Consider the following 25,559-nt stretch of genomic DNA (forward strand, 5'->3'; position numbering starts at 1 on the left):
ATTCTTCTTACTAGCACACTTGGTACAATTAAAAACCTTATAATAAATTGTTCAAATAAGGCCTTCGAAAATAGTGGAATAAATTACTTTTGGAGTGTCAAGAACTCGTTGGAAGTACTTGATAAATTGCATGCTTATATTGGTGATTTTGAATCTGTTCAAAATTGTTTTTTCTACCCTGTATACCACATTGCCTCACATTCTCATTAAGAAAAAATTCACACACCTAATTAAATGGGCATTCAAAAAATCAGAATGTAAATATATATGTTCAAACTCTATTAGGTCATTTTTTAGTAGCAATAAACAAAAAAACTATGTTAATTGGACATGCTTTGATACTATATATGCCCTTGAATTTTTACTAGATAACATTTTTGTTCGCTTTGGGGATTCCGTATATCGTCAGATTATCAGAATTCCAATGGGGACTAACTGTGCACCACTTATTGCGGTCCTCTTTTTGTATTGTTATGAGTTACAATTTATGACAAAAATAAGCAAAGACCCATCAAAACAACATCTGATAAACAAATTTAATAATACTTTTAGATATTTGGATGATATTTTGGCTCTCAATAATGACGACTTCAGTATGTATATTAATGAAATTTATCCTGCTGAACTTACTTTAAATAAAGCTAATACTAACAATGACCACTGCCCTTTCCTCGATCTTGATATCTATATCACTAACGGAAAGCTGAATACTAAAATTTATGATAAAAGGGATGATTTTTCATTTCCTATCGTTAATTATCCGTTTTTAGATGGTGACGTTCCCTTGTCACCATCTTACGGTGTTTATATATCTCAACTTGTACGATTCGGTCGTGTATGTAACAATGTTTTAGATTTTAACGAGAGAAATTTATGTATTACTGAAAAATTATTACACCAGGGTTTTCGATATCACAAACTAGTCAAAACATTTACTAAATTTTATCATCGGTATAAAGACATCATTCGTAAATATAGCTCAACATGCAGACTTCTTATACGTTCAGGTATTTCACATCCAATTTTTTATGGAAATATTCTGTATAAAGCACAAAGGTGTCAGTATTCACCTCAGAAACTTACAAAACCTTTGAATAGACTTATGTCGTTTGACATTTTCAGCCGAACAAATTTATCACTTTTACTTAACTTAATTATTGTATGCTGGTTCATATTCTGGACGCCAATCTTTGCTCCTTTATTATGTATCTGGCCCTTGTTAGTCTTGTATTATTTAAATTTTAGTTTCTTGTGTACAATTTGGAAATTAGTATGGCGTTCATTATCACTGAACTAGTATATATTTGTTTAGGGGCCAGCTGAAGGACGCCTCCGGGTGCGGGAATTTCTCGCTACATTGAAGACCTGTTGGTGACCTTCTGCTGTTGTGTTTTTTTATTTTGGTCGGGTTGTTGTCTCTTTGACACATTCCCCATTTCCATTCTCAATTTTATTATTAAGAAGGGATATAATTACGATACTGTTGTCAAGTCATTAAAGATTGCATATTTTGGCGTTAATATTGAGTCACTGATAAGGTCTTTGCGTCGGAACTAAACACATTTATTCTAAAAACAGTTGTTGGCATGACACGGGTTATGTTCTTCTCATATATGTTATGATGGTATGATACTAAACCCCTAACGGGAAGGATTGTGCCTGATGTTCATATGATGAAATCATAATCTTTCAGTCAGTTTAATTGAAGTCTGGAGCTGGCATGTCAGTTAACTGCTAGTAGTCTGTTGTTATTTATGTATTATTGTCATTTTGTTTATTTTCTTTGGTTACATCTTCTGACATCAGACTCGGACTTCTCTTGAACTGAATTTTAATGTGCGTATTGTTATGCGTTTACTTTTCTACATTGGTTAGAGGTATAGGGGGAGGGTTGAGATCTCACAAACATGTTTAACCCCGCCGCATTTTTGCGCCTGTCCCAAGTCAGGAGCCTCTGGCCTTTGTTAGTCTTGTATTATTTTAATTTTAGTTTCTTGTGTACAATTTGGAAATTAGTATGGCGTTCATTATCACTGAACTAGTATATATTTGTTTAGGGGCCAGCTGAAGGACGCCTCCGGGTGCGGGAATTTCTCGCTACATTGAAGACCTGTTGGTGACCTTCTGCTGTTGTTTTTTTATTTGGTCGGGTTGTTGTCTCTTTGACACATTCCCCATTTCCATTCTCAATTTTATACATGTACGCGAAACACAAGCTTGCAGTGATCCCGGGACTTTCAGCAAATTGATATTTAATAACAATTGCATAACAGTTGTGACTATTCTAGACTGCTTATATAACAAAAAGAAATAAATTTAATGCACTAAAGCTTCGAAAATGTATAAACATAAAATTTAATAAAATTCCGCGAAATTTCATGAAGGATTTGGCGAATTTACGTCCTGGCAAAACACGACGTCATACGAATGGAAATTTTCAAGGGAAAGATTATTTCGTTATGTGTACGCTTCAAATTCGGATAACATTTAATTAAAATGAAGTTTTTGAGGTTGGTGCTATTTCATTTAAAATTCCGCTGCATGTATTTGACATTAATGGTTTTTAAAAAGTCAAGATGGCAGCAAACTCATTAGTCACGACTTGCCATAGTGCGTTTGATGGTAAATATATATAGTAGCCACCAACAACAAAAATGTTTATTAAATATCACAAATGTTTGGCTGAAGAATTATAAGGATTAAACACATTTTTTCTAGAGGTTATTGATGTGTAAACCGGGGCTCTTACTCACAAACTCAACATAAAAGTCCTTGGACTTTTATTCAGTTTGTGAGTTAATCGCCCCGGTTCACACATCAATAACCTCTAGAAAAATGTGTTTAATCCTATAGTAAACTGTTTCCTGTGAGCAATACAGATTTAAAATAAATTGCTAAATTGTATGAAATTAAGTTCCCAACCATTTCACAGAAAATTGGTTTTCACATGTAAGGTTCCAGTTGTAAAACTAGCCATACTGTACTTCTGTCATCTTATTCAAGGATAGCAGAAGATTGACAACAACATATGACTCTAGTAGTTTACAATTATAATGTAAACTCCCATACCTCTTCTGCTACATTTATCTGAATTCTATACAAAGTTATGTCAGCATTTCTGTCTCTAAGTTCAGGAGTAAACCAAGAAAGAGTGACTTTGCATCCTTTATTTTCTAGGGCTGCATTAAACTCCTTTGGCTGTCCTGGTCCTGAAAAATACCATTAAGCATTCCTTCAGTAAATAATTTGTAAAAAATCTAACATCATTAATGAACCATAAAAAAAATCTGCTTTAAATGGTATATTTAAGGTAACATCAAAGCCATAAAATCAAGGTATAAGGTGTAATAACTGTAAAGTCCTACTTCACCTTTTCAGAATCTAAAGGACTATGGGCGGTCCAACGATTTACAGAAAAGAGCGACGATTTACAGAAAAGAACCGAAAAGAACCGAAAAGGACCAAAAAGAACAGAAAAGGACCGAAAAGAACCGAAAAGAACATTCATATATTTATTATATAAAAGCAATATATATATATACACGATTTTTTTATGTTGTTAACAATACCTCGAAATAAAGGAATGCATAATTCAAATTTAGATTGTATATTTATAGGGATATGTAGACTTACAGAAAGACTTTTGCAATATAACTAGGTTTTTAGTAATATTGTTTTTAAGTATACTGATATGTTTGATAAATTTTCATTTATTTTTCATCAAGGATTTTAATCTTATCATTTAAAAATTTGTTTATAGAAGATATAAGAGGATCTGACAATTCTCCATCCAACTAACACTTTATAAAAGTAAACCATTATAGGTCAAAGTACGGACTTCAACATAGAGCCATGGCTCACATTAAACAGCAAGCTATAAAGTGCCCTAAAATGACTAGTGTAAAATCATTCACCTTAGGACAGGTGCAAACAAATGCAGCAGGTTTACACAGCTTTTAATAAGCATTTTACATTTTTTAATAGTAATATATAATTCATAGATTTTGCGGTAAAAATCATTGCACAAATGAAAAGCAATATTCTCGTACTATAAATGTTATTCCTAACATTTTTAAAAAATGTTTCGTTTGTTAATAACAGGGATATATAATACATGTATATGGGTATGGTAACATTAAAATGTCTTTTTTTCGTGTCATTATATATATATGTGTGTGTATTAACTGATTAATGGGATGTACATACACATTCCCAAACATTTATAAGGAACTGTTGTAATGTTCCAACTAAATTAGCGGTCGAGATTGAACAAAATAATGATACTTATAAATATAATTCACGTAGAACGATTGTTTGACAGTACATATAAATATTTAATATTTCTTATATTTTTTTGTCTATTCTATATTTTCTTTAATATAAGATAGGCATCCGGCCTACCTGTAAATTTCCAAATTTGAGTTAGGTAGTCCTGTCGCAGTATAATATTTCAAAACCCAAGAAACTTTTGTAAATAAATATCTTTTCATTTATAGACTTATTATAATTTGCAATTTGATAATTTCCTTCGATTACAAAAAAAAGGTCGATCTCCTTTTCGGTTCTTTTCGGTCCTTTTCGGTTCTTTTTGGTCCTTTTCGGTCCTTTTCGGTTCTTTTCTGTAAATCGTCGCTCTTTTCTGTAAGTCGTCGAACCCGACTATGGGTAATCTAATTGTTCGTACACCAAAATGAAAATAACGTTCCATCATTGGATAAATTTCTATTGTTTAACACGTTTTAAACGAATCACAACGTTTTGGTATACGCTTTTGGAAATATTACCCAGAATGCTTAAGTTCTGAAACAGTGAATTAGAAGATACCCTATTGTAATATAGTGCTTTATTCATTGGTCAGAAAACAACAAAGGTTTGTATACCAGTGGCTTACTAATTATCAGACACCAATTACTTTTTTAAACTTTCTCAATCTTCAAGAGCTTTACAACTAAATCATGTAAGCAAAAAAAGACACTTTTGGAGAACGTTCTCAAATATTTCTTCTTATTTTTTGGCAATAGATATATTAAGATACCTTCTCTTCATTCAATCATCACTGATCATCAATTATAAATGCATGTATAAAGTTTTGTATTAATGGTAATTGATAAATTTACATAATGCTTAGGCTTATTTTGTCTGCTGCAACAAATACAAACTTACTGCCTTCCAAAGTTGTTATTACAGGGGTTACATCAGATTTGTTTTTCCAGTCCCCAACTTGAGCTGTAACTTGAAATGTGTATCTCCAAAAGTCTTCTAATCCTTCCACTTTACAAGAAGTTTCATTAAATCCTATAAGGAGAAAATTATTTGATTCTTGAAACTAAAATATAGAGTGAAACATGCTAAATAATTGTTCAAGTAAAAAATCAACCATGAAAATAAGGTGAATTTCAGATGACATGACCTGCCAGTTGGACATGTATACCTTACAATCATTCCATACACCAAATATAAACCACCTTATAATTGCTTATATACAGTTCGCCAAAAGTCAATCACCACCTAAATATAAACTGGCAATATTTTTTTAACTATTGCGAAAAAAATATTTATGTTTGGTGTTATGAATTGCATTAAACATATCCAGTACATTAAGAAAATTAGCTATGACCAAAAAGAATGAACTCTAAATAACACCTAAAGCAATTTTTATTAAAGGTCATCAGCATTTTTTTGTCAAGAAGTCTATTCTCATCTCCACTGATGGAGAGTGTCCTTTGTTTGATATGCACATAGACCAAGGTGAGCGATTGACACAGGCTCTTTATATAAGAGCCTCTAGTTAAAAATTATTTTAATATTTTCAAAATATTTCAAAGTTATTTATGATTAAATATAATTCAAGAAACTGTCCTTTATGACCTTCTCATAAGAATAAAACACCAACTTTAGAAGATTAATTCTACCAAGATAATTGATAATGAACAAAATTTAGAGAGCTAAAATATTGCGATATTAGGAAAAACTGTCTAAAGATAGCAGAATTTAATAACTTTTATAATAAATAAATTCTGACCTTAAGTCCCATTATTTCGAGATGATAAAAACCTTGCAATAATTTCTGAATTTACAGTAGTATGTACATCAATTTCAGCAGATTTAACAATGTTTTATCTGATGATTAAAGTTTATATTTCTTACCTTCTTTCCTACAGGTTTTATTAACATTTCTTCCTCCGTTAAGATAATCAAAAGCTTCTACAATGTAAGAGGTCTTTCCAGTTCTCTTCTCTAGCTCAGTCCATGTCACCAAGACAGAATTGTGTTGATTAGCTTCTGCTTTAACATTTGTTGGCTTGTATGGGGCTATATTATAAAAAAGCAATATCTGTATGACCTTAAAATTGAGATAAAACCAAATCAGCAAATTTTCCAAGTTATTCTAACCACTTCTACATGTTCTAGGATCACTTTAAAAATCTCACAAACTCAATACATTATTAAAGTTGCAGTTACCATTCGACACAGCATACCTAAGTCTAGTTTTTTGACTCAGCTAAGAGAAACAAAAAATATCTGATTTAGCATCAACAAACAACTTTTCTTCACAAATTTCAGCATAGTTTTTTTGTAATTATGACCTTGACCTTGAAAGAGTGACCTTCCTCTCATAATGTGTGACCAGTCATATGCAAGTATAGTTGCAATCAGATATAGAGTATTAAAGTTAGTGTCAGGAAAAAATAATGGCTGACAAAAGCGTCAAAATCTATACATATTATACATGTTATATATGAATAATAAACATGAATTAACTGGAATATACATGAATTCTTGATAATTGTATGGACACACCAAATAAGAGCTCTTGAAATGCTAGAGACTTACTAAAATCAAGCTTCACAACTTCCTATTGTGGGTTAAAATATTAAGTATTGTCTATCGTAATTCAACACTTCTATCAGCTAATATTGAAATTCCAATATTGTTTACAGTACAATTGTTGTTAATGATTCTAACTGTCAATCTTGGAATTGATAGTAAACATCATTAAATCAAAACTGATGCTACAGACCACTTTATTTGAGGATGATATGATTTCCTATGTAACCATATCATACCCTGAACATGATGAGATAATGTGAAGGCCCCAAGATATTAAAGTAGTTTATGATACAAACCTGAAACATCAGTCATTACAGTTACAGTGAAGGGGCTCCCTTCACCCACTGAAGTGTAGGCCCAAATGTCTACTATGTAGTCAATTGAGGGTTCCAAATCTGTAACATTCAATTCCATCTCCTTTTGATTTAATGTGATTGAACTGTTTATGGCAGGAGAAGAACATTTGTCTTTTGGTGAAAACTGGAAGAAAAAGAAACATCTTTTTATTGATTTGTACAATGACTGCTGACTGCAGCAAATTGAAAAGTAATGATGGGAGGCAGCATGAATTTCATTATCAACATGTGTTTCATTTCAAAGCATGTGGCATGTGCCCCTGATTCTTTTCTTGATTGACTAAGTTTGTCAGTTTGCCTGCCTAAGGTGATGGTTCTCTCTGACTTGAACTTCCTCTACCAATAAATTTGTCAGCCAGGAAATAGAACATAAGTGCTGAAAGTGGCATTAAACACAAATCAATCAATCAATAAATTAATTTTAAATAAAAGAAGAATGTGTCCCCCTGCTCAACCATTAAAATTTTCAAGTTAAAAAGGGGCATAACTCTAGAATGGTAAATGACTCGCTGCCCAAATGCAAAAATTTTCTGTGTTTTGTAATTTTATGCATTTTGCATGAGTTTCATTGGTGGGGTTAACTTAAGTTAAGAGTGCCAAAAGGAAAATGGGACAGACAGGAGGAAAGATGGACGGTCCAGGTCAACACTTTCTGCCCTGTTGTTTATGGCTTTGGCATTTAATCTCATCAATTTTGAATTTAAGAATGTGTATGAATTAATAAGAGTCTCCTCCATTTGGACTAGAACCTTAAATTGAGAAACACAATCATTAATCCCCCCGCTATGATAATTGACTTACTGCTATTCTAGTATTTTTTTTAATTATTCTTAAAGCTATTCCTGGACCCCATTGACATTGCGATAGCAACAATTGAATTTGCATATTGATGATATATATAATAAAATACAGATGTCAATGAGATCCAGGAATAGCTAGCTTTATGAATAATAAAACAAGAGTGCACACACTGAAATGTCTCGCCTTCTTTACTAATCATTGATATTATGTTGATAGTCCTAAGTATAAAGCTTTATTACAACTGTCACATAAACGTTACATTAACCAAGATAACTAAACAAAGACCAATGAACCATGAAAATGAGGTCAAGGTCAGATGAACCATGCCAGGCTGACATGTACAACTAACAATGTTTCCATAAAACAAACATAGTTGACCTAATACTTATAGTTTAAGAAAAATAGACTAAAACATAAAAACTTAACACTGAGCAATGAACCGTGAAAATGAGGTCAAGGTCAAATAAAACCTGCGCGACTAATATATAAATCATAAAATATTTCCATACACTAAATATAGTTGACCTATGGCGTATAGTATCAGATAAAAAGACCAAAACTGAAAAACTTAACTTTGACCACTGAACCATGAAAATGAGGTCAAGGTCAGATGACATCTGTCCGCTAGACACGTTCACCTTACAATCATTCCATACAACAAATATAGTAGACCTATTGCATAAAGTATGAGAAAAACAGACCAAAACACAAAAACTTAACTATAACCACTGAACCATGAAAATGAGGTCAAGGTCAGATGACACCTGCCAGTTGGTCATGTACACCTTACAGTCCTTCCATACACCGAATATACTAGCCCTATTGCTTATAGTATCTGAGATATGGACTTGACCACCAAAACTTAACCTTGTTCACTGAGCCATGAAATGAGGTCAAGGTCAAGTGAAAACTGTCTGACGGGCAAGAGGACCTTGCAAGGTACGCACATACCAAATATAGTTATCTTATTACTTATAATAAGAGAGAACTCAACATTACAAAAAATCTGAACTTTTTTTTCAAGTGGTCACTGAACCATGAAAATGAGGTCAAGGACATTGGACATGTGACTGACGGAAACTTCGTAACATGAGGCATCTATATACAAAATATGAAGCATCCAGGTCTTCCACCTTCTAAAATATAAAGCTTTTAAGAAGTGAGCTAACACCGCCGCCGCCGCGGCCGCCGCCGGATCACTATCCCTATGTCGAGCTTTCTGCAACAAAAGTTGCAGGCTCGACAAAAAACTAGACAAAATAATGCCCCCGCACTCCATTATGAAGTAACTGTAAAATTGAAATATTATTCAAATAGTGTGTCTGGGAGACACAATTGATGCTCCCACAGATGCAAACTTCCTAGCATTCAAACTGTAGGAGTTATCCAAAACTATAACATTTAACAGCTTATACCCCAAAAAGGACAAAGTTCAACTATTTCTCAAAATAGCAAATATTAATAAAAATCAAAACCCTGACCATACCCATGCACACCCTCAATATATTTACAAACAGCCAGCAAAGTGAAATCTTCCTAGCATTCAAACTGTAGGAGGAGTTATCTGGAAACGCTCCTCTCATGCAAGTAAATATTTCAAACAATGACAAAGTTCAACTATCTCCAAAAAGAGCAAATACTAAAAACAAGAGAGCAAACACCGAAATGTCACACCTTCTTCCATACAACAAATATAGTTGACTTATTGCTTATACTAGTGGTTTAAGAAAAACAGACCAAAACACAAATGACCATGCAAATGAGGTCAAGGTCAGATGACACCTGCCAGCTAGACATGTACACCTTACAATCATCCCATACGCCATATATAGTGGACATATTGCACAGTATAAAAACTAGAGGCTCTAAAGAGCATGTGTCCCTCACCTTGGTCTATGTGCATATTAAACCAAGGACACAGATGGATTCATGACAAAATTGTGTTTCTGTGTTGTGATGTGTTTGTAGATCTAACTTTATTGCACAATCTTGCTGCTTACAATTATCTCTATCGATAATGAAATTAGCCCATAAGTGACAGTGGAAAATATTTTGTAATAAACAGCTGCGCCATGAGCGCATGATACGCCCGACGTCTTGTGTGGAAGTTTTATGCAATAATCATAAATAGTTTCTGAGGAAGTTTTAAGCAATAACCATTTATTGTTTTTGCGACACGGCGGGACATGTGAAACCCCCCCACCCTGTTTTTTTTTACAAATATCACTAAAATAAAATTTTGAATCAAACCAAAAAGTATACAGATCTTTAAATTAGTATAACAAAGAAGTGTGTACAGTTTCTAGCAATAATCATAAATTGTTTTTGAGATACGGCGCGACATGTAAAAAAACCCCTCCCCTTTTTTACAAAATACTCAATAACTCAAAAATAAAATTTTGAGTCATCACCAAAAAGTATACAGATCTTTAGATTAATATAACAAAGAAGTGTGTAAAGTTTTAAGCAATAATCATAAATCGTTTTTGAGATACGGCACGACATGTAAAAAAAAACTCCCCCTTTTTTACAAAATACTCAATAACTCAAAAATGAAATTTTGAATAATCACCAAAAAGTATACAGATCTTTAGATTAATATAACAAAGAAGTGTGTAAAGTTTTAAGCAAAAATCATAAATCGTTTTTGAGATACGGCGCGACATGTAAAAAAACCTTCCCCCTTTTTTACAAAATACTCAAAAACTCAAAAATGAAATTTTTAATCATCACCAAAAAGTATACAGATATTAAGATTATTATAACTAAGAAGTGTGTAAAGTTTTAAGCAATAATCAAGAAAAGTTTTTGAGATACAGTGCGACATGTGAAAAAAAACACACCCCTGTTTTAGTTACAAAGTGCCGTAACTCAAAAAGTTTAAATCTTATTTTCACCAAAAAGTATACAGATCATTTGACCATCATAAGAAACAACTATATAAAGTTTCATGAAATTTAGATAAGTCGTTCTCAAGTTACGGTGCGACATGTTTACGCCGGACAGACGGACAGACGGACGGACGGACACCGGACATTTGTATACCATAATACGTCCCGTCAAAATTTTGACGGGCGTATAAAAATTTATGAAAATTGTTAAAAATTGAGTATAAAGGACAATAACTCCTTAAGGGTTGAATTGACCACTTTGGTCAAGTTGACTTATTCGTAGCTCCTACTTTGCTTTACATTATTGCTATTTACAGTTTATCTCTATCTATAATAATATTCAAGACACTAACCAAAAGCTGCAAAATGTTCTTAAAATTACCAATTCAGGGGCAGCAGCTCAACAACAAGTTGACCGATTGGTCTGTAAATTTCAGGGTAGATAGATCTTGACCTAATGACCCAATTTTATCGAAGCAGATTTTCTGTAAATGCTTTGGTTTCAGAGATATGAGCCAAAAACTGCATTTTATCCTATGCACTTTTTTTTAGCCATGTCAGCATCTTTGTTCACATGCAGGGTCATCGGACACATGTTTTAAACAAAAGACCCTAATGATGATAGTGGACAAGTTTGGTTAAATTTGCCTTAGTAGCTTCAGAAGAGAAGATTGTTGTAAAAGATTACAAAAATTAACCAAAAAATGTTAAAAATTTACTTATAAAATCCATTTTGGTCATGTTGACATATTTGTAGATCTTACTTTGCTGAACATTATTGCTGTTTACAGTATATCCCTATCTATAATAATATTCAAGATAATAACCAAAAGCGGCCAAATTTCCTTAAAGTTACCAATTTAGGGGCAGCAACCCAACAACAGGTTCTCTGATTCATCTTAAAATTTCAGGGCAGACAGATCTTGTCCTGATAAACAATTCCCCCCCCCCCCCCCCCATGTCAGGTTTTCTCTAAATGCTTTGGTTTTAGAGATATTAGCCAAAATCTTCATTTTTTCATGTTCTATTTCTAATGAGGATTGTGGCCAAGATTGGTTTGATTTGGCTGTGTAGTTTCAGAGGAGAAGATTTTTGTAAATGTTAACAACGACAGACGACGACAAACGTCAATGACGACAGACACATAGTGATGAGAAAAGCTCACTTGGCCCTATGGACCACCTGAGCTAAAAACCAAACCAAAACACAAAAACTTAACTATAACCATTGATCCATGAAAATGAGGTCAAGATGAGATGACACCTGCCAGTTGGACATGTACACCTTACAGTCCTTCCATACACCAAATATACTAGACCTATTGCTTATGGTATCTGAGATATGGACTTGACCACCAAAACTTAACCTTGTTCACTGATCCATGAAATGAGGTCAAAGTCAAGTGAAAACTGTCTGACAGTCATGAGGATCTTGCAAGCTAAGCACATACCAAATAGAGTGATCCTATTACTCTAATTAAGAGAGGAATTAACATTACAAATTTTTTTTAATTTTTTTCTTCAAGTAGTTACTGAACCATGAAAATGAGGTCAAAGACAATGGACATGTGACAGACAGAAACTTCGTAACATGAGTCATCTATATACAACGTATGAATCATCCAGGTCTTTCACCTTCTAAATTATATCTTTTAAGAATTTAACTAACACCGCCGCTGACGGATCACTATCCAATGTCGAGCTTACAGCTACAAAAGACGCAGGCTCAACAAAAATCAAAACCCTGACCACATGCACACCTTCAATATATGTACAAACAGACAGCAAAGTGAAAAGGGGGGGTGGATTCTTACTACTCCAATGAACATGCTTCAAAATATATCATCTAGAAACAGTTATTTCTAGCCCAAATTATTGTCTATCAATTATTATTGTGACCTTGACCTTTAACCTAGAGAACCCAGTATCAATAGTTTTCTTCACTTATTGGGGTATCATCAATCCATATTAAATAAAGATATTGTCTATTGCATTCACCATTTTATAATCTGATCTGACTGAAAGGTTAAAAAAATAATTACTCACACTTGTGTTCTGTAGAAAAAATTCTTGGATACAATTAGTATGAACTGATACACGTAATCTATAACCAATTATATCACCATTGGGTACTTTCGGCCTTTCAAACGTTACTTTAAAACTGTCCTTTGCAGAGTTTTTTGCAAATTTGGTTATTGTCTCAGGAGCTAAAACGAAATATTGTATATGTAAATTTTTATAGAAAGAAGCTTTAGAGATTTCATTTCAAGGACAACAAGAATGTGTCCCCAGTACACGGATGCCCCATCCGCACTATCATTTTCTATGTTCAGTGGACCATGAAAATGGGGTTAAATCTCTAATTTGGAATTAAAATTAGAAAGATCATATCATACAGAACATATATACTAAGTTTCAAGTTGATTAGACTTCAACTTCATCAAAAACTACCTCGACCAAAAACTTAAACCTGAAGCGGGACAGACGGACGAACGGACGGACGCACAGACCAGAAAACATAATGCCCCTAAATGGGGCATAATAAAAATAGAAATAGTAATTTTTAGGGCCCTTTATAACTTGCTGATCGGTGTAAGGCAAGGCTCAGTGTTGAAGGCCATACCTTGACCTATAATGGTTTACTTTTATAAAATGTGACTTGGATGGAGAGTTGTCTCAATGCCACTCATACCTCATCTTCCAACCTTTAAAATTGGTATAGGCCGCCATCCAATACAATTTTGATAAAATGACTATACTGTATTTTTTTCAGCCATATAAAATTCATTCTGTAAAATGTCAAGCTGATTTTTTTAAATACTTGCCATCTTGTGCTGTTCTAAGATCAGATAAGTTGAAACTATCACTGCTGTTAAATTCATCATTGACTGTGTAAACTTGTATGCTGTAAAAAGTTCCTGGAAAAAATCGAAAAGAAAAATGATTGCTTATCATGCTTAAAAAAAAGTAAAGTTCGATTGATATCTACAGACAGTAATATAGATTAAATATGAAACAATAAAAATATAAGTCATAAAAAATGTTTAATACAAATACTGCAAACCAACTTAATTTTGCCTTTACCGTATTTGGGCATGTATAGTCCGCACTTTTTCCCATAAATATGTAGTTTGTACAAGGGGTGCGGATTATACACAACTATGGACGGTTTTTGAAATTTTATTAAATTTTTTTTTTTTTTTTTTTTTTTTTTTTAATTTCGTTTAATCTGCATTAATAATGTATATTGGAGACGTTTAATATATTTATTTCATTTAATTCTTATTCTTTTATTCTTTTTTAACTTTTCTCTTCAAAATTGATTATTCAAAGTAAAGGTGTGACATCCTGCAAAGGTAATCAAGAGGGGTAATTAAGGATTAAGTATGGGTGTGTAGCAATCAAATATTATAATCCCAGGCAAAAAAACAACATGATCAATGAAAAGATTATATAAGATTAAATAGTTTTAACATTTTGATTCCAGCTAATAATTAATTTAGAGAAATGTTTGGTCTCTTTTTTTTTGTTCCATAATATTCAAATTATTTTTGTTATATTATATATCAGCTTGGAGATACTTAGACAAATGTTGATTTTAACAGGGATCTTTTGATTAATAACTACTTTTATAAAATTATTTAATATTAATTACCTGATGAAAAGCTCTACCATTTCATTATTTTTCATGAAATAAATAAAAAAAAAAAAATTTTTTATAAAATACATGGAGAATAATGGTCCCTTTCAATGGATTTTTACACTGAACTAGGCTTTTATAAAAAAAAAAAAAAAAAATTGTAAAAAAAACTTTTTCTCGATTTTAAGGGGATGGAAAGGGGGTGCGGACTATACATAAATGCGTACTTTACACGGTCGATTATGGTAGCTTTTTCTGGTCCATTTTGCAGTGATTTAATTTTGCAATTTTCAAATTTACTAGTTGAAGACTAGCTATATTTAGTAAGGAAAAATTCCAAGTTTTACATATTTGCAACTATTTATATTAGCTTTATTTTTCTTGCAAAATTCATGAAAAATAAATATCATGCAAAATTAGTTGGTTTACAGACTACAGTAGATAAACTTCACTTGTCAGACCTTTTCCATGGGTTTTTCTTCCAATTGTACTACTGCCAACTTATTCCTAACAGGAGATAGAACCAAGAATTCCTATCTGGTAGACATGATAGCATTTTTTAGAGGAAACTATCAAATAATATATATATATGTAAGATTTTTACCATAAGAGCATGAAAGAAATTCTACTTTCATTGCACCATATAAGGTGTAATAGACAAACTAAGACTGTAAGGTATCTACATATATACAAAATTTATTGGTTCATTTTAGCTATTCAACATATCATAAACTATAAAACTTAGTACAAGTTGTTACCCATAATGCCACGAAAGCCACTAAATGATTAGCATTCCTTTACCATATGCCTTCAGACACAATTGTGAAAGTCATGATAATATACTATCATAAGGAAAAGTTCTTGTCCAAGTGACCAATAGATAAAATCTAACATTTTTATAATTTATACAATAAGTAACAAGAGTGCACAGACTGAGTCTCATCTGCTTACTGACAATTGATTTTATGTCAATAGTCCTAAATATAAAGTTAAAGTACAAGTATCACATAAACTTAACATGATCCGAGAAAATGAGGTCAAGGTCAGATAAACAAAGCAAGAAAGACATGTACACCTTACAATCATTCCATACACTGAATACAGTGACCTTTTGCTCTTAGCATACATATAAGAAACAGATCAAACCATGAAAAGTTTATATTGACAAATGAACCATGAAAATGAGGTCAAGGTCAGGTGAACCATGATGAGGGGTAGGGCTTAATATAAAAATACTCTATGGAAAGGAAACTTGTAAATCCCAATAAATTTGCATACCAAATATCATTGACTTTAATAACATAAGCTGTTCAACTGATGTAATCACAAACTAATATGTATGTTAACTTAGCAAAAGTTTCAAAGTCAATAGACTATAACTGAAAGGGCAGGGCATAATATTCTCAATTTGAATAGAATGTGCTAAATACAATTAAAACTGCATATTAATTAAAATTGGCCTACCAGGAATGGTTCCTCTTGAACTGACCTAATCATTATATAGCATGATAAACTAATGCATGTAAACTAATCAAAAGTTTCAAAGTTAGCGTACCATATTTATAGTTTATTCTATGTTAAAAAAATATTGTACAATAACTAGAAGGATTGAGTACTGTTAATTCAAAAATTATCGCAAAGCTTTTATAAATTTAAAGCTAATAATGAATGCTGAGTATCGCATTAACAAAAAGTTACAATCTGATATCTGATAGATAAATCTGTGTGCAGATTATTTTATTTTGATCTTGCAGTTTTATCCACTCTTCAAAAATTACAACAATTGCGAAATCAATAGTTTATTAATGCAATTATTTTATTCCTTACCTGCTTGTAAGCCAGTAACTTGATAAATGTTGTCCATAGTGTCAGCATTTAAAACAGACTTATTCAAAATTAAGTTCTCCTCCATATAGTTTTTTCCATAAATGTCTATTCTGTAGCCATCAATGTCTCCTCTTGGTTCATCAGGCCCAGTGATGCTTATGTTAAAGTTAGTTTGGCCTTCTGCATCAAACAGTGTAACATTTTTTGGAGGATCAGGCACTGAAATAATGTAAGATTTCAAGAAAACCCATGTTGCTGTATTGAGGTTCATATAAAGGAAATAATGAACATGGTCACCACTTTACATGTAGTTTTTTTTTTTTAAATGTTGACGGTGGTACAGTTGCCTATAATTGCTTTCATCCACCTCATTTGAACTGTGATGGATAGGTGTCTCATTTGCATCATATTTCATACCACACCACATCTCCTTAATTTCAAATTCTTCCCTTTAACAGATTTTTAAGATAATAATGTGGTAATTACTTTTTCTGTGAGCAGCACAATACTTTTTAAATTGTTTGTTAAGGCGTCTGTTCATTCAAGGTATTCTGATGTGATTTTTAATTTTAGGTGCTTTACCGCCGCTTTAAAGCACTGCATTTAGGCTATTTCGTGGCAGCCAGTTTTTATTGGTGGAGGAAGCTGGAGTGCCAGGAGAAAACAATTTACTCACACTCGATAGGAAAACTGACAATCCAAGAGTGCCCCCACAGGAGCGAGCTTCAAACACACAACCTCAGTGTTGACTGGCTAGTGATTACAGTAGTAACTACATAGACCACTTGGCCACCAAGGCCCCTCAAGGTATTTTAAGCTTAATTGTCTAAAATAATTGCTCTGTGTTTTTCATAATTTAAAAAGTATGAAAAAGTTATCTATAAATTGTAGGGTACAAACATTTGTATTCAGAAATCCTGATATTTCCACACCCTTGATATGGCAAGCAATGGATTTCATTTTTAATATGGTTATTTGTGTTGTTTACTTGCTGTCTCATTGACATATACCTCAAATCTTCTTTAATTCATATCAAAGTTCACTTAAAAAAATACTCAAGATATCTTATCATCCATTCATCAGTGCATAAGTTCTGAAATAAAATACCTTCTGATTCAGTCCTTATAACACAAGTTCCAATTTTACTTGTCCTATTATGAGCATAAGTTATTAGCTTAATGGTATAATTCCTTCCTGGATCAACAAAGTTAAAGCTAGCATTTGTATGTGTTACATTGTAAGAAGTCCGACTTTCAAATTGGACATTGTATTCATCTGCTCCAGCTATCTGGTTCCATGTGATTGTAATATTTGGCGCCTTGTAACCATAGGTTGATGGACAATCAGGTGGGCTTGGTACTGAAATATTCACCATAAACATGTTAAGATGTGTAAATTTTTCACTTTTCTAATACATGAATATATGTTGCAGCAAGAAAAATCATTTGATAAAATATTGAATTTCTACAGACCTTTTCAGAAACTGATTTGATTGCAGCATGCAAAGTAAGAAAATTTGTCATATTATTCACATTTACACACCCTGAGCTGTTTGTTAAATTGTATAGATCTTTTCTTTTGCTGAAGATAGTATGTATGTAGAACAGTTTAAGACATTGGGTTTCTTTCTCCTTTAATTCAGTAGTTTCAACCACCCACCCCCTTCCAAAATAAAACTAACCCATCTTAATAGGGTTATAAAGCCATGAATGCATGGTTAAATGGGTGGAGGATAGTAAGTTCATTCTGAAATATTAGTTTAAGATAAATTAACCTTAGCTATGAGGCATGGCTTGTGAACCCTATTTAGCATGTTTAGTTGGGTAAGTTTTCGATCATCATACATTTCTAAGCAATTTTCTAGATTTCAAAATCATTCCAGATTCAAGCAATTCCTTGTTTTAAGATGTCTTTTGGTGCCTATTGTTTTTAAGTGGTTGTCACATTGATGTAAACCACACAATGTCTTTTGTTCATTTATAGCGAACCCTATGATAGTTTTCCATAGATTCACCTGCAAGATACCTGTCGATTTAAACTTTTGGCAGTTCTATTGTCCCATCTAACAAATACAACAGGTATTGTTCTCTGTGTAGTTTATTCACTAGGACCTTTAAATTTCTTCCAAGAGAAATCTATCACTCATTGATTAATTTACCTGAACAAAAAATTGAACTGTCAATGATGGAAAAATACTTATACCAATACTAAGAAAGGACTCACAAAATTGCATGTGGTGTTCATGTGGTGTTGTATTTATTCAATACCAAAAACTCGTTTTTAATGTGTTCAATATTAATACTGATTTAAAAACTATAAAAGTTGATTTCTGATCAAATATTCAATATTTTTGTGTGTTTGATAAATAAAAATTTGAATATTATTATTTTTAAATTAAGGTCTTCATAAACATAGTCTATAAATTAACAACAACAAAAACATGCAAATTCATTGGAAAATACTAAAAAATGTGTCTAAAATAATTTTTTTATTATTAAATCAGATTTTATATTGAAAAGATTGAAAATATATCAATGATAGATTGAATAAATACAATATTGCATACAGTTTATGTGAGTTTATAGAAGTATTTCAATAAAAAAGATAATTTTTTGGTCAGGTAAATTAATCAATGAGTGATATATTTCTCCTAGAAGAAATTTAAAGGTCCTGGTGAATGAACTATACAGAGAACAATACCTGTTGTATTTGTTAGATGGGACAATAGAACTTACAAAAGTTTAAATCGACAGGTAACTTGCAGGTGAATCTATGGAAAACTATCATAGGGTTTGCAATAATTCTCTCTATTATTTCACTGATTGAATGAACAAGATTGTAAATGATACAATCTTTATAGTGTTTTAAAGTATTTTGTTAAAACATGCACTTTAAATAATGCTGCAAGGCTATAATAGTAAACTATACTGTTTTGATTAACTTGTTTTGTTAAGTTTATCCTAAATCTCCTTTCTTTCATATAAAAAAACATTTCAAACTCATGAATAACTGTGCTATTTTGTGGCAGTAGGTTTTTATTTGTGGAGTTTGAGATATTTGAATCTACTGTATGATATAAGGCTTCGGATAACTCGAAATAACTTTTGCCATAATTGGAGATGACGATCGTTTCAGATAACTCACAATGAAAGTTTGTTTGGGTATGACGCCCTGCTAACATTATCACGTTTTCATGATCTGTGAGTTAGTGAACATCCAAGTCCAAATAAAAACTCTGCTTAAGTATACATTTTAATATATTTGACCACAACTTCAATGTAAACTGCATTAAATAAAATCTTTAAACTGACACATAAACATGTTTAGTGAACAGTGAAATCTAGGTCAAAACCCTAACTTGGCATATATTTTTTTTTATTTCACATCATAATGAACATGTGTACTCACTACTCTGTTTTATGTTGATGTGACTACAACTTCATGGCAATCGAGTGAATGTACATAACAAACCAAAAATTTAAACTGAAATGCCCCCCCCCCCCCCAAAAAAAAAAAAAAAAACAAATCACCATGCCATAATCAGGGCATAAACATACATAACCTGTGAATAACTGATAATAAATGTGCTTAATTTTGATTCAAATTAATGATTCCTTATTTTAAGAAATTTCTGTCTTTGATAAAGTATCTCTTAGAGAATGCCAAATTAGACTATAAGTTCTATGACTCTAGAGAGTTTGGAACAAGGAAGTTAAAAAGTGACTGAAAAAATTTATAAGTAATGGTAAGCAAATAAGATAACAGCTTTTTTATTTTAGATAAATATCACCACACCTAGTCAAATAATTCTAAGTGCTTCTTAACTTGTTGATACTGACATTTTTACTAAAAATCAAGACTCGTAAATTCTTATAAAATTTCGATATAAATCTATATTTGTGTGTGCACTATATACTAATTTCTATATGTGTATATTACTATTTGATTGTGCATAAAATAAATGTAATATAAGACTATATGTATATTACTATTTGATTGTGCATAAAGTAAATGTAATAAGATTATATATGTATATTACTATTTGCATGATCGTGCATAGAATAAACATAAGACTGAAATAATATAAAGTAAACAAGAAAAAGTCTAATTATAAAGAAATTGTGAATTTTGAACTAAATATTTAGTGTGATAATTAGTATTATTAGTCAAACACTTTGTTAACTGATTATCCTATAAGCTATCTATATGGGCCCCAATCATGGATTTATGATAGGTTTTTTTTTTTGATAAATCTGCACTATTAAGGCAAACAGTAAACTTCAGTATTCTGAAAACCTATATAAGCATTTTCTTGAGAATTTAATTGTTCTAAACATTTAATCCTACTCATAAATAATGACATTTGAGACAAACACTACACAAATCAAATAATTTTTAATCTTTAAATTAACAGGGTAGATAACTTTCATTCACAGAAATATGCTAAATTCAAGGGGAGATAATTTAATTATATATCAAGTTTTTGTAAACATTCTGAGAAAAAGTTAAATTGTACCTAATGTTTTAAATCTATCTTACAAGATGGGAGGTTATATGTTTAAGAGTGAAGAAATTGAGTTGATTTCACAAAAAAACTAAAAACTAAGATTGATGGTAAGTATACTGAATTGTTCATGACTTACGATCAGTCTAAATCGTAAGTTTTTTTGTGAAATCGACTCTTGTAATATAGGAAACAAATTAACTGACCAAGAATTAGGCAAGATGCAAAACATAACATGACTGGTCACTCAGTTTTCATCAAATTTGTGGACCAAAATTGCCAATGATAAATAAGCATATTTAATTAAGGAATCATGTATGTACAAGATTAATCTATCTTCTGATTTGAAATATAAATTCTTACTTGTTGCAATACTTCTATTTACACTCTCTGATGATATGCTATCATTAAAAACTGTTAAAACATATACATTATAAATCTGTCCAGCTGTAAGTCCACTGACTGTAATGTTCTCCTCTGTTGTTGTATTGGTTTGATCAAAGTTGTCTCCCTTTACTGTTACCTTATACTCTATTTTATACTCAGAAGAATTTAGACCAGTTGGCCTAACCCATGCAACAGTAATAGTTGTTTCAGTAGAATTAAGACTAAGTAAAGTTGGTATTAAAGAGGTAACTGTAGAAATAGATAAATATATAATATGTTATAGATTAAAACAGAATTAAATATATATACATGTATGAAAATATGTTTTAGCTGCAAATGTGAAAATAACTACAATGCAAATCTACTATTGTCTAGTAATTAACATATCTTTGTGGAATTCATATTCTGATCTAGTTTTTTAGGGGGGTTTTGGGTTTGTTTTTTTTGTTGTTTATTTTTTTTTGGGGGGGGGGGGTGGGGGGGGGGTAATGCCATTGATTAATTCAAAATAAAGGTACACTTTATTTTGACTTTATTAAGAGCTATGAAATTAAAAGTGATGTAGTGAAACAAAAAAGTGTTAAGTTAAGTTAGATAAGTTTGATTAAACTAAGGTAAAGTCACCTAAAGTTAAATGTTTCAGATGAAATTATTTGCACACTTCAAACCATGAAAGCTAAAGGTACATTTTAGGACCTAACTCCTAATTCGCAAACAAACAAAAAAACATATCTATTGTCATTTACTTTAAATAAAAAACAATTAAGCATCAGAAAAAAAGACTGTTGAGTAAATGTGAAAATAAGGTGAGCCATGTTGACAAATTTTGACTGCGCCATCTTTATATTGAGGTCATCAAAAAAGATTTGTCAGATTTTTAGCAAACATTTGAGTCTAAATGTAAGAATATTTTATGAACAAATACTTCAGTTTTTGTACAATTAAGCTATTTTTTAACATACTAACTGTTATTTCCTGCCTGTAAAACCCATGAAAAGGTATAATCAAAACAGCCTTGTTCATTTAGTAAATATATTTATTATTTAATTCAAAGATCTAAAAGAGTTTGGAATAAATTTGATTTTATGGTTTATTTGGCCCAGAATAGTACCTTCTGCTTCGTGCAATAGCTCTAGATTAAATTCAAACAAAACTGCAAGAAGAAATTCACTTAACACATGTTTTGGTTGTTTTATATATATAATATATATATATATATATAGCTAAGCTTGAATTTTGTGTAAAATACCAACAAATGTGCATTGAGTTAGGTTTTAAAGTTTAAACCTATATCAATGTAAAGTACTCTTATTTTTTTCAGTTTTAAATTGAACTGCATTCTCACTGTTTCTGGCTAAAACAATCCTTGTATCCTGTAATTTATGTAACTTATGTAATACTCCTACTTTGTGGAAGTGACACAGGATGGCTAAACATATAGTTAAAATGTTCTGTTTTGTATATGTGTATGTACCATATAATTCAATTACTACATGCATATAGAATACTTAGGCTGCATACTATATACATTTATAAACTATAAGGATACCTTAACATTGGTGTATGAAAGCAAAAATGATGTTCTTATTTATACATGTGCATTATAGCTGTGATTGCTAATATATATTTATGTGTGTGTGCATGTATGTGTGTGCGTACCTGTAAGTGCTGAGTATACAATATAGTTGACTTGAAGTATTTATTTACAAAATATAATTGAGTGCAGTTTTTTTTTATCATTTCTGCAGTTTCCTTAAGTAATAACTGACTGGACTGATTTAATACTAAATCCATAGACTTGAAACACCAATATTTGTTTTACTACATAATGCTTTTTATAGACCAAACAGTATTTGACGTTTAGAGGTGAATTCTAAATTTATAGATTTGTAAATGATTTTTTTATCACAATAGAAATTTATAAAATCAATATTTATAAACATCCTGGTTATTGTAAATTTTAGTAATTTATAACTTCATAAATTTAAAAATTGTAAAAGAAGGAAATTTTAGTTACTCAATGTAATTTATAATATTATTGCTTCCCTGTACATCTTTAATACAATGGAACTTTTGTTTAATCCTTTAAGCTTATTTTTAACAGCCTTCAACTAGGTGGGATTGAATTTGTCCAAATTACTATCTTCAGAACAGACCATTTGCTATACAAAAAGAACAAAAACAAGGAGATGCTGTATATTATTCATTATGTCATTTAAAGTGCCCAATTCCCCCCTTAAAAGCCTCAATTTACATTCAATTTAAACGAAAAAAAAGACTGCATGGTACCTTTCATTTAAAACAAAAATGCCAAATTTGAACTCTGGTTAAGAGTTTCTCAATGGGAATCATACCACATCTCCTTTTTTAGCTGCTAACAGATTCTTTTCACCTATTATATTTTTTTTTTCTTTCAAAAACTTCAAAATTGGTAAAAACATTGTCACTGAAATGTTATAGCTCACATAAGTAGTTGATTGGTAATTTAGGAAATGTTATTCTATTTATGAATCTTGTTTTGCTGATAATTTAAGCTGTTGTAAATTCTCTCAACTGTTATGGTTTTCAAAATTTATAATAAAACGTTAATAAAATGTAAAAATTGTTACTTCATAGCAATATTTACTCCTGTGAAAACAGGAACTATGTGGGCAGAAATCATACAGGATACTGTAGTATCAGATCTAATATTATATGTCTCTGCAATATAAGTCACTTTGTAATGTATTTTTTGGTGTTTTTTTTTCTTCCAACAAATGGATACTTTGAATCCATTAAAAATAACAAACTAAGAAGAATTGGTATGTCTTGAAATTATGTCACTGTGGTAATTATCACAAGTGTTCACAGCTTAAAAATTGTGCATGTAAAACATCCTGAAATGTACATCATTGTTATCCAAGTATTTATGAGGATATATATGTACTATAAAAAGTTCAGTAGCGTGGGGAAACCCTTGATATTTAACCACAGTTTTCTAAAAATGGATCAAAACATGAAAATATTACAGTAAAGTGATATGAATTTCATATACTTTTGTACTTACGTGGTTCACATGTATTATCTAATATGAAGAAACCATCTTTACACTGACACACATCTTCTATACATGTCGAATTAGAATCACTGGATTCACAAGATCCAGGTGAACTGCTACAATTTCCACCTATTCCAATGGGAACAGCAGTTGTCGTTGTTGCTGTTGTTGTAGTGGTGGTTGGTTGTGTTGTTGTTGCCAATGGAGTTGTTGTTAAGGGGCTAGTTGGCATAGGTGTTGTTACCAATGGAGTTGTTGTTGTGGGGGAAGTTGCCATAGGTGGTGTTGTGCTTTCTGTTGTTGTTATGGTTGCGCTCTTTGTTGATGGGGTGGTGACTATTGTTGTTGTTATTGCCATAGTTGTTGACGGAGGAACTTGACTGCTGCTTTGTGAGGTAGAATCTGTTGTTGTGATATCTTGAAGTAATACCTACAATTCATAAAATATGCATAATTAAAACAAGTCATAAGGGTATTGACATCAAAAGGATTTACTGATTGACTAGTGTTAAATGCTACTTACAGTGCTCACTATTGTGCTATTTTGTGGAGGTCAGTTTATATTGGTGGGGAAAGCTGTAGTCCTTTGATAGAAAAACTGACAACTCTAATCAATTAAGATTGGAGTCCAGTACACTTGACAAGCAGGATTCCAACTCACCATGCTCACAACCTCAGTTTGACATCAAAAGGAAGTCATTAGGATGATGATGGATTGGTGTTTAATATCCAGTGGCAAATAGTACAGGACAAAACACAACTACTTACATGCAGAGCTAGACTTTCAATGTGTTAGTTCACAAGGAACAGTTTACAGGAAGACATTTCCCCTTATTTGGGCACACAGCCTCAAAAGCAAACCAGTCATTGCTCTAAATACTCTTCAATCACTTTTAAATGCCACATGCTAAGTGCTCAGAATCAGCAAATAGCAATTTGCAAGTCTTTGGTTCGGCCTGGGAGGGTGCTACCTTGAGACCACCATTTATATTTATATCAACATTCAAAGGCTTGGAATAGTAACTGTAAATTCAGAAATTATTGCAAGGTTTTTATTAATGTGAATGATGCTACTGGGTGAGTATGGCAATAATAAGAAGTCACATTTTTTTTAACTGAAATAAATACAATTTTTTTTCAAAATCGCAATAATAAAACTCTCATTTTGTCCTTTCTTAAAAACCGAAATAATACGTGAATGCAACAATTTTTGAATTTACAGCATTTATTTTTGCACATGATCAGCAAGTTCATACTGATTTACCTGGTTTACAATCCCCACATTT

The 25,559-nt window shown here is 31.6% G+C and overlaps 1 protein-coding gene across 1 annotated transcript in view; it reads right to left on the reverse strand.

The window, feature by feature from the left end:
• LOC143047800 (receptor-type tyrosine-protein phosphatase H-like) overlaps positions 1 to 25,559 on the reverse strand; it is a 92,865-nt gene that overhangs the window by 35,943 nt on the left and 31,363 nt on the right. The window contains exons 2-11 of the mRNA XM_076221062.1: positions 24,283 to 24,703; positions 21,213 to 21,485; positions 17,453 to 17,704; positions 16,346 to 16,564; positions 13,704 to 13,796; positions 12,925 to 13,085; positions 7,128 to 7,311; positions 6,148 to 6,312; positions 5,164 to 5,295; positions 3,070 to 3,209 (exon numbers count right to left, since the gene is read on the reverse strand). Coding sequence (XP_076077177.1) covers positions 3,070 to 3,209; positions 5,164 to 5,295; positions 6,148 to 6,312; positions 7,128 to 7,311; positions 12,925 to 13,085; positions 13,704 to 13,796; positions 16,346 to 16,564; positions 17,453 to 17,704; positions 21,213 to 21,485; positions 24,283 to 24,703 — 2,040 coding nt within the window. The remainder of the gene's footprint in view (positions 1 to 3,069; positions 3,210 to 5,163; positions 5,296 to 6,147; positions 6,313 to 7,127; positions 7,312 to 12,924; positions 13,086 to 13,703; positions 13,797 to 16,345; positions 16,565 to 17,452; positions 17,705 to 21,212; positions 21,486 to 24,282; positions 24,704 to 25,559) is intronic.

The sequence above is a fragment of the Mytilus galloprovincialis genome, chromosome 10 (assembly GCF_965363235.1).
Source record: "Mytilus galloprovincialis chromosome 10, xbMytGall1.hap1.1, whole genome shotgun sequence".
Classification (NCBI taxonomy): Eukaryota; Metazoa; Mollusca; class Bivalvia; order Mytilida; family Mytilidae; genus Mytilus; species Mytilus galloprovincialis.